We start from the raw sequence: 10,523 nt of genomic DNA, 5'->3' as shown, positions 1-10,523 counted from the left end.
ACACACACACACACACACACACACACACACACACACACACACACACATATATACAGATTAGTTTCCGGCTCCTCCCAACACTAAAAGAACCCATGGAATCTAAATGGAATTATCTTCCCCTGTGGTGGGCTTGCTGTAGTCAGATGGAATTTGGGATCCCTGCTCCTGGCTTCTTGGTTGTGCCATAGGTCTACATAGGCTCCTTCTGCTCCTGTGATGTGACTGAAAATCTCAAACTCTTACTCCCCAGGAACCCAGACGGGGATACCAAACCCTGGTGCCATGTGCTGAAGGACCGAAAGCTGACATGGGAATACTGTGACGTGTCCCCTTGCTGTAAGGGCCATCTCCCCACTCCCCCTTCCCCCAGGCCCACTTCTTCACTATTTTCTCTGCCACCTGCTGTGACCACCGCTGTCTGATCTTCTGTATCTTCTGGACCTCCAGGAAGGCCAGAAGATACAGAAGACCTTTGGGAGGTTGGGGGTCTTTCCTGACTGAAGCTATGGTAGACAGACTCACTTGTCCAGATCTGTGGTGGTAATGGGGAGGAACAGAAAGGAAGACCAACACGTCAGTTTCTCCTTGAATGTAATAAGACTCCAACTTCTCTCTCTGAATACCCCTGTTGAAAGTGGTGAAGGTCTTGGTAACCGTGAAGAGAAAGAGCTCTCACGTTGTGGCTCCTTAGACAATCGTTGTTACCTTTCCCCGGTAGCCTGAGGACAACCAGACTTTAGCATCCATTTTTTTTTAAATGCCTCAGAAGTCATGCTGGCCGGCCAAGTTCTATGCACTTCCACACCTGCATAAAGCCCATTTAACACAGGAACTAAGACGGTGAAAGAGGGTTGGATACAGAAAACTCAAGTTGGCACGTGTCCCCAAAGTAAAAGTTTAGTTTGGAAATTGCTTGGTTCAGGGAATACACAGTTCCTGTGAATACATAACTAAGCCTGAGTGTTCCTCAAAGAGTGCAGCCTCTACCTGGAAAGTTAGACCTAAAGGGAACTCCCAGCCCAGGTCACCTCAGGAAGTCCACGAGGGGTCTCAGAGGCTACTGTGGGGCTTGACTTGGCCTTGAAGGGTAGATCAGGCTGAGTAGACAGAAAAGAAAGGGGGGAGCGGTCTCAGGAAGAAATCTGCACGACTACACTATTTCTCAAGCCAAGAATCTGCTGTAGGCAAGATTGGAAGAGGTGATGCACAGAAGAAAGGTCCCTGCTTTTGGAGTCAGACAGGCCCAATCCCCATGTCACTGTAACCTTCTGCGACAGTTTTCCTGCCTTCCTGCCATTCGGTATTAGGGAGGATAAAGTTACACACAGAGAATACTTAGCATGTCGCTGTGCTCAACAAAGGAACACTGTAGTCTCCCCCACCACGGAGACAATTTAATCATTCTGCGTCAACGTGTTAGAGGGCAGTAGCTCTAAAAATTCAAGGTTCTGACAGAAAAAAACAAAAACAAAAAAACCTATGGTGGATTCTCTGAGCCCTTGTTCCCACCCTACAGGCCTGAACCCCCATTTCTGTATTCTTCCCTCTCTAGCCACCTGTGGCCTGAGGCAATACAAGCAGCCCCAGTTTCGAATTAAAGGAGGCCTCTTCACTGACATCACCTCGCACCCTTGGCAGGCTGCCATCTTTGTCAAGAACAGGAGGTCTCCCGGAGAGAGATTCCTGTGTGGAGGCGTGCTCATCAGTCCCTGCTGGGTCCTATCTGCCGCCCACTGCTTTCTAGAGAGGTATGGGTCTCCCCTCCTCTGAGGCCTTGGAACCAGCCCATGGGAGTGACTCACAGAAATAAACAACAATTAAAATTATAAAACAGCTGGGCACAGGGTACACACCTGTAACCCCAGCACTCGGGGAGGCAGAGGCCTGTGGATCTCTGTGAGTTTGAGGTCAGCCTGGTCAATGAGGCAAGTCCAGGGCAGCCAAGGCTACACAGAGAAAGCCTGTCTCAAAAAAAGAAAAAGAAAGAAAAATTTAAAAACAAGCTAATGCTGTTTTTCTACCAGGTTTCCCCCCAATCGTCTTAAAATAGTCTTGGGCAGGACATACAGAGTGGTCCCTGGAGAGGAGGAACAGACATTTGAGATTGAAAAATATGTGGTCCATAAGGAATTTGATGACGACACTTATGACAATGACATTGGTAAAATGCTATTATTTTTTGTACACCCTTCTCTCTCACCCCGGCCGGTCCCTCCTCTTACCTGCCCTAACACCAATGTGCTCCTCCTCTCCCTTTCTCCTAGCATTGCTGCAGCTGAAGTCAGATTCCAAGCAGTGTGCCCAGGAGAGCAGCTCTGTTGGCACTGCCTGCCTTCCTGAACCCGACCTGCAGCTTCCTGACTGGACAGAGTGTGAGCTGTCAGGCTACGGCAAGCATGAGGCATGTAAGTGGAAGGAAGTCTTGGTCCCGTCTGTCTGCCCTGTGGTCCAGCAGATGGAGAGAAGTGGTCGCCGAATGTTCTGGTCATGTTTGGCATGACACGGAAATGCAAGGAAGCACTCTGCCTGCCCGTGAGACAAGAAGCCACCGTCTGCTTCCTTGTGTCACAGGAATTCTGTGCAGGTCACAGGAAGTTGGGATGGGGCTGCACTGAAGCGCTTTACAGTCCAGTGGAGAGAGAGAGGGAGGGTCTCAATGGGAGGGTGTTCTTAGGCCCTGAAGTTGGGCAAGCTGAGTGCAAATCCCAAACTGGCATCAGGCTTAGCTTTGGGACAATGGGTGCATCATTCAGGTTTTGAATAATGGCAACAAATATGAGATCAATCAGTCTAAAGACAGGAAGGCTTTTTTATTTTGTGCTCATGGTTTTGGAAGTTTCAGACCCTGGTCTGTTGTCCCACTCTGGGTCTGTGGCAAAACAGCACGTCATCGGAGGAGCCCACCACAGTGGGCAGGTCACCTTGTAGGAACACATGAGTAAAGGGAGAGCCTGGGCCTCAGTGTCTCTTCCAAAGGCTTAACTCCCTTCTCCCAGAACCACTTCCTAAAGCTTTATCATCTCCAAAGAGCACCACAGGTCTTGGACCAAACCTTGAGCACACTTTGAAGGAGTGATGATCCAAGCCAGAAGTGTATTTTTGTATCATTTTATGAAGGGGTCTCTTGATATTTCCTAGAGTGGTTTCAAACTTGCATTCCTATCTCAGCGTCCCAAGATTACAGGTGTGGACTATTAGAGTGGCTGCTCAGTCTCCAAGTGGGTTCCCTAGTAAGGGGTACAGGGGTACTGACATGAACTCAGTGGCTGGCTCATTGATCACCTCCCCCTAAAGGGGGTGTGGCCTTGCCAGGCTACAGAGGAAGATGATGCAGTCAGCCTTGATGAGATCTGATAGGCTAGGGTCAAATGGAAGGGGAGGAGGACCTTCCCTGTCAGGGGACTAGGGAAAGGCCATAGGGGGAGAAGAGGGGAGAGGGTGGGACTGGGAGGAGATGAGGGAGGGGGCTGCAGCAGGGATACAAAGTGAACAAATTGTTATAGATAAAATTAAATTTAAAAAATTTTTAATTTCAGAAACCTCCGTTTCCTTACTGCCAAAGTAGAGAGAGCTAGCTCCCTGACCAAACGATAAGGAATAAATGATATCATGCCTGACTAAATGGGTGGTTCTCACTTGGGGAGATGCCACTCCCCAGGCCACATCTGGCATTGTCTGGAATCACCGTGGCCACGGTGTCACGTGTCTAAACTGATCCTGACCTTTGGTTAGGAGGGGAGGCTCCCAGATATTTGTGGTGTATATAGCTCATTCCCCATGACAGATAGTTATCTAGCTCAGCTGTCAGTGTCAAGCTTGATCCCACCCTAGAGAACTGTTGGAAGTCTCAACAGTAAAACACGGGGAATGTCGCAGGAGATAACTTGATTTGTGCTAGCTGCTATGGGGAGATTTGGCGCTCTCTTCCCAAAAGTCTTGTTTAGGCCCTTAGACATCTGTGCCTTTCCTTTCAGCGTCCCCTTTCTTCTCTGACCGGCTGAAGGAGGCTCATGTCAGAGTCTACCCCTCCAGCCGCTGTACCTCAAAGCATCTGTTTAATAAAACCGTCACAAACAACATGCTGTGTGCTGGAGACACCCGAAGTGGAGGCAACCAGGACCTCCACGACGCATGCCAGGTACACGGGATGCCCCAGCACCCAGCGCCCTTAGCCGAGGTGGGGGGGAGTGAGAGCCAAGGTGGAAAGTGCGATGCTGGGATTCAGAACTGGAGCTTCAGAGAAGAAAATGATAGAGAAAGGCCGAAGCATCTCAGATGCAAGAAAACTGAACTGCAGGACCATTTCCCATTTTGTAGACAGGAAACTCCACCTAGGGCAGGATTTCCTGTAAGCCTGACACGATAGGTAACTCAACATTTAAATCTTTGACTTGTGAAGGTGTTGGGGAGTGTGAGCCTGCTTCGTAGAATGAGGAAAGGCTTCCCCTGTACCTCCCCATCCCCCCCGCCAGGATGCAAGATATGGATAGGATGTGAGAGTCTCCAAAGTTCTGCTTCAGCCTGGAAAGAAAAGTGCTTTAGGTTCTCAGTGCTGAGTCCAGTGGGACTTGGTACTTTCATCTCCCACTTAGTAAGATGTTAGGATGCTAGCACAGAGCAACTGCTGACATTAAGACCCAGACAGTAACCGCCTGATTAGGAAAAGTGAACCAGAGGTCATTGAGGCCACACAAGTTACAAGTAGCAGAGTCCAAATCAGATTTTATTATTATTTTTAAATAGAGGGTCTCACTCTGTAGCCCTGGCTGGCCTGGAACTCTGTGTAGAAGAGGCTGGCCTCAAATTACAGAGATCTACCTGTCTCTCTCTCCTACATGTTTGGGTTTAAAGATGTGTCCTACCATGGTGCCATTCCAATCAGATATTATCTGATTATAAGCAGTTTGTTTTTGTGTTTCGGGTGCTTTTTCACATGTCAGTAAGTGCTCTTCTGCTGAGCCACACCCCAATTCTCAACAGTTAGTTATCTTAGGTCTTTTGGGTTTTAGTGGATAGGTACTTACTTACAGGCTTTTTGAGACAGTACTCACTCACTGTGTGGTCTTGAGTGGTACAGAACTCTTTTGTAGACCAGGTTGGCCTAGAACTCACAAAAATCCACCTCCCTCCACCTTTTGAATGCTGTGATTAAAAGCACGAGTCACCATGCCAGACTCTTACAGCTGTTTCACCAGAATTAATAATCAGCCTAACCTACACCATCAAGAGAGCTGAGCCTCAGGCATCCTTCTCTGAACCCTGTACTTGGAGGACCACGATCTTCATACCTCAAATAGCAACCCCAATTTCCTTCCAAACATTCTGCCATGTGTACAAGCAACCAATCTCTGTTCTTGTGCAGGGTGACTCAGGAGGACCTCTGGTGTGCACGGTCAATAAGCACATGACTTTGGTTGGCATCATCAGCTGGGGCCTTGGCTGTGGGCAGAAGGATGTTCCTGGGGTATACACAAAGGTTACGAATTACCTGGACTGGATTCAAGACAACATGAAGCAATGACCGAGAGAGCCCAGCAGCTTGAATCCAGAGGAGGACCTGCCTCTCTCCTCTGCAGAAGGCACACCTAAAAGGCCAAGTGCTCTTTACACGATCATCTTCACAGCCTGCCACTCGGCAGAGGGAAGGGGGTTCTGTAGGAGAGGACACAGTGTTCAGCTGTGGTAGGTACTTCACAATTAAGTCGTCAGGGACGAAGGTCTGACTTTAGATCCTGTCTGACGAGGCAATGGGAAAATGCCAGCTGCCCTAGAACTCCAGGATTTCAAAAAGGAAGACAGGCCTAAGCCTGCCCTCCTGGTCCACCATCCTGTCCACTGGGCCACACGATCATGTCTCAACAGGAAAATGCAACTTGATCTTTCAGGAGAGAAAGTTTCCTTTGGGGGCAAGAATGGGTATTTATAGTCACAAGATGGCGCAGCTGGGAGAAGAAGGAAGGGTTGGCTGGCCAGACAACAGCTCCATAAAACCCTTGAAATCAAATATTCCTCACCCTTTCCTCACTCCTCAACTCTTGGGAGGGTATTCCCTTGTATACAGTGTAAATCTTTTTATGAACTTCAGAGATGGTTCAGAGAACCGTGTGGTTTTAATAATTGATGAAATAGCATTAGCATATTTATATATTAACCTATTTTAGTTTTACTTTGTTACCATAACTTTGTATTATACTGTGCTTAAATAAATTCAGAGGTATTTTTCACACTTTTCAAATGGTATATGTTCATGGTTTATTTGCGTTCACATTTTTTTTTTTCTTTTTGGAGTCAATTGAAAGACTTCCTTCCATTCAGTCAGCATGTGGAAATCCTGCTTACCCCACACCCCGAGGCAATATGTTGGGTACCACCAAAAGTAGAAGTCGGGGGAGGGGAGAGCCGGCATGGAACAGGAGGCATTTACAGGAACAGAGTAGAATGGAGCCAGTCACAGGGCAGCAGGGACCTCACTAGAACTCAGCTGTGGGGACGAGAAGGGGTGACCAGGAAAAGTAGGATTCCAAAGGGTTGTCATACAGTAGGTAAGACTGGGTTAGTCTTACCTAACAGGAGGAGGACCAGTCCCGAGACCCTGAACTTCACTGTTGAAACGTGGCCGGGGAGCACAGAGACCCAGCAACACTTTGTCTTACGTGAACTTATAAAAACAAGTCTTTTAGGATCTATTTTATTTATTGTGTGGGGACAGTTATATGGGTGCCCTGGTGCTCATGTGGAGGTCAGAGGATACTCGAAGGAGTCAGCTCTTCCACCATGTGGAACCTAGGGATTAGACTCAGGTCACTAGACTTGGTGGAAGGCATTTTGCTCACTGAGCCATCTTGCTGGCACAAAGCTACAACCGGCAACTGCTGGACCAGGGTCTGAACTCAGGACCTTGTATGTGCTGAACAAGCACTCTAACACAGCTCTGCCTCCAACCAGATCCAAACACTTGATCAGGACTGTAGATTGGATGCTAGGGACTCTGAGGGCCAAATGAGTGTTTGGCTCCAGGAGATGATACACTGAAGAAGCATCTGGGAAGTCAACCACACTCTGACCACAGATGGAGCAGACAGCTGCGTTACTCTATGAACAGAAACTCCAGCAACCCGGAGGGAAAAAAGCCCCGTGTCGGCCCTTTCTAACAGAGCAATGGCTCAACTCATGGTTCCGATTAGATGCTATTATCTTGGTTGTCTCCTCCTACCCCCGCCCCCATTCTGTTTTGTTTTTCTACTCCTCAGAAACAATAGCTCAAGGGCACACAAGTGTGTTGCTTACGTTCTGGGCCTCTAGCATCTTCTCCTCTAGTGTGTGTGAGGTGGGCATCTGTGGGTACGCACACACACAGTGCAGGTGTAGAAAGCCAGAGGTCAGCTTTCAGAAGTCACTTCTTTCGGCCACAGGTGGGAGGATCAGACTTTGTGCCGGCATGGGGCGCACTCTTTGCAGCTGATCTCTCTCTGGCCCCTTGTACACTGTCTTACCAGCCATGGAGTACAACCCCTGTTCCTGCCATTGTCTCCAGCTTTCTTCATCACGTCTTTGTCCAAGAATCTATCTCCTGATGTAAGGCTTGCTCTTGGGTGTGGCTGGTTAAATTTTTTCTCTTTTCTTTCTTTTCTTTTCTTTTTTTTTTTAGGAAGAGAAGAAAGGTCTTTCTTATCTCTCTAGGTTTTGTCAGTACAGCCGTGTTAGAGGCTCTTGGAAGAAAAATAGTTTAAACTCGAAAGAGAAATTTGCTAATGCCCAAGGACTTGATGGGGGAGGTGTTGGGTGATTTCCTGACATCCCCGAAGTACCCAGACCATTGATTTGAGTCAGAGACTAAGTCACACATTTCTTGAGTTCACACAAGTCTGCCTTCATGTTCTGACCTAAGATTTTAGGCAGAAATGTATCTCAGCTCATTCCTGAAAACGCCGCAAGCAAGGCTCCCAGGCCCGCTGATCCAGGCTGGCTTCGCCCCTCCCCCACCGCACAGGCTTTTCTTCAGACACTAGAGTTATTGAGACTGAAACTGAAGCTGAAAAGCCTCCTGGGATGGGAATACAAAGTCAAAAGGCCCCAGCATTCCTGAGGGGAGTCCTGGAAACCATACACAGATGAAGACAATTGCTCAGACTCTTGCAGGGAATTGTCCCACAAGGCAGTCATATGACTCATACCAAAGGGTCGGAGTAGCACATCCCTGCCCAGTATTGGTTAAGAAATGCAGGGTGCAACGTCTGGAATTCTCTGGGAGAAGGGAATGAGTCAAAGGGAAAGTAAATGTAGCCCCATTATTCCTGGATGGTTAATAAAGGAGGACAGCAGACCTAAAGAGCAAGTATGGGCCCAGGTAACTGTACGGGTTGTTAAAGACCAGAGAAGCACAAAGCCTCGGTCCTCCCGAGTCCAGGCCTACACATCACAGTCTTACAGACTTTCAATTCCATATACAAACACTGAACACACAATCCTCAGTATTTAAGACCTGCTTGAGCTTCCCATTAAATTCCCTTTTAAAGCCACTAACAATTATAACCAGTATTAATGGAACCTAGACATCACATACTGGCATAGAAGGAAATATATGTAGATAACATTCCCTGCTTCTAATGTTGCCCTAACCGTCCAGACCAAGGGAAGAGATACAGCAGTAAGCCCTGATCTGGAGGGAACACGATCCGATCCCAGTGGGTGTCTGGAGACAGACAGCACCTACCCCTACAAAGTCCATTTCTCCTGTTAAGTTGTATCCTGCAATCAGATACAGCAAGACATTAGTGCTGACTAACAGCAGAGGACCCTCTCGTTCCAGAGAATCCTGCTAAGTCTCCCTGCAGGCTCAGGGCAGCACAGGAAAACAGCAGCAGCCAGAACATGGGTCTTATTCACGTCTCCCCGAGGACCCTGATGCCTTTGCTGTTCACCGCCAAGGCGCTGTCGGAATAGAACTGTACACATTTTTCTACTGCTTTACAGTTTCAGTTACCAGTATAGTTCTTACGAGATCTTCACAAACTTCACGTGATTTTTTTTTTTCTTATTGAGAACTTTAAATTCCTCATTGAGAGGAAGTATTGTCTTTTGGCCTTCTTGGCTTTTCTTTGACTTATCCAAACCCCTTACATTTACTTTTGAGTTAGGGCTACTTAATAAAATAAGGGGTACTTGAGCACCAAGGGTGTGATACAATGACAGCTGAGAACAGTAGAGATGGATCCTTCCTGGACAGTGAGTACAGAGTGCAGACACGGGGCAAGGCATGATTGGTCCAGGAAAAGATGGTGCCTGAGAGGGTGGGATGGAGAAGAAGGTCGGAGAAAGACTTTACCAAGGTGCTGAGTGGTTCACAACATGTTATTTTTTTCCTGGAAGCGTCCATTTAATATTTGCAGAATGTAGTTGCTAGGGAAACAGGGAGGGCATGGTCTAAGAAGTGGGCAGAAAACTGGCTCCATGAGTACCGGTGCTTACAACCAAGCCTGATGGCCGGAGCTTAGTCCCCAGGACCCACGTGATGGAAGGAGAGAACTGACTCCCACAGGCAGGCCGTGGCTTATATACTCTGCCTCCCACGGACATACATAAATATAATGTCTAAGAGAAACAAACTGAACTTTAAAACAATGTTCAATGTTGTTTTGACTGCATGTATGTCGGTGTAAAGCTGTCAAAAGCCCTGAAACTCCGACAGGTGTGAGCTGCCATGTGGGTGCTGCGAATTGAGCCCTGGTCCTCTGGGAGAGCAGCCAGTGCTCTTAATCACTGAGGCATCTCTCCAGTCCCCCAAACTGAACTCTTAATAAGCACATCACACTTGCGGGTAGTAAATGGAAGTCTGTGGAAAACCAGTTTAGAAATGAAGTATTGCATGTTGTTCACATGGAGGCAGCATTAGCCTCCACGTGGTGGTTGGAGTGAGAACCCTTCCAGTGTTTGGAATCTTAGTCTCAGGTTGATGGAATTACGAGATTGGATGAGGAGGTGTGGCCTTGCTGGAGGGGGCGTGTCACTGGGGTGGGCCTTGAGGTATCAAAAGCCCACACTATTCCTACTGTGCCCCTGGCCTCCTGACGTGTATCAAGATGTGTGCTCCCAGCTGTTCCTGCCATGCCGATGCTCCACCCTCTTGGAGTCTAACCCTCTGGAACTGTAAGCCAGTTAAACTCTTTCATGAGTTGCCTTGGTTGAGGTGTTTTGTTGGAGCAATGGAAAAGTAACTAAGACACTTGGCAATCTCTACACGAGACACCTGAGGCCTGGCAGCTCTGCCTCCTGCCAGTGAGAACAGAGAAAATATTAAAATAAGCACCAGCAGCCTTAACAGCTTTGCCTTTTATAAAAAAAAAAAAATCCTGCCTGAATGATTAGATTCCTCTGGACCCTGCCTGCCGAACAGCCTTACCACCTTACAACCAGCGACAACATGACCCTGTGGCCCAGGGTTATCGGAGAACCACACTCTGCCCATGACTTCAGCCGTCCCCTAGCAGAGTGTTAACTGTCAGTCCCAGTAACCAGACAGAGGC

General features: G+C 48.0%; 1 protein-coding gene across 5 annotated transcripts in view; it reads left to right on the top strand.

Moving 5' to 3' along the window:
- Positions 1-6,235, top strand: part of Plat (plasminogen activator, tissue type) — a 24,493-nt gene extending 18,258 nt beyond the window's left edge. For all 5 annotated transcript variants that reach the window (XM_055593429.1, XM_055593425.1, XM_055593428.1 and 2 more), the window contains 6 exons: positions 251-336; positions 1,553-1,748; positions 2,025-2,161; positions 2,265-2,405; positions 3,975-4,138; positions 5,363-6,235. In XM_055593429.1, coding sequence (XP_055449404.1) covers positions 251-336; positions 1,553-1,748; positions 2,025-2,161; positions 2,265-2,405; positions 3,975-4,138; positions 5,363-5,521 — 883 coding nt within the window. In that variant the 3' untranslated portion in view covers positions 5,522-6,235. The remainder of the gene's footprint in view (positions 1-250; positions 337-1,552; positions 1,749-2,024; positions 2,162-2,264; positions 2,406-3,974; positions 4,139-5,362) is intronic.
- Positions 6,236-10,523: the final 4,288 nt, after the last annotated feature.

This window comes from Psammomys obesus, unplaced genomic scaffold, assembly GCF_907164565.1.
Source record: "Psammomys obesus unplaced genomic scaffold, mPsaObe1.curated_primary_1811, whole genome shotgun sequence".
NCBI classification, from domain to species: Eukaryota; Metazoa; Chordata; class Mammalia; order Rodentia; family Muridae; genus Psammomys; species Psammomys obesus.
Note: the sequence above shows the minus strand (reverse complement) of the source record. Positions and strands in the feature narration are given on the sequence as shown.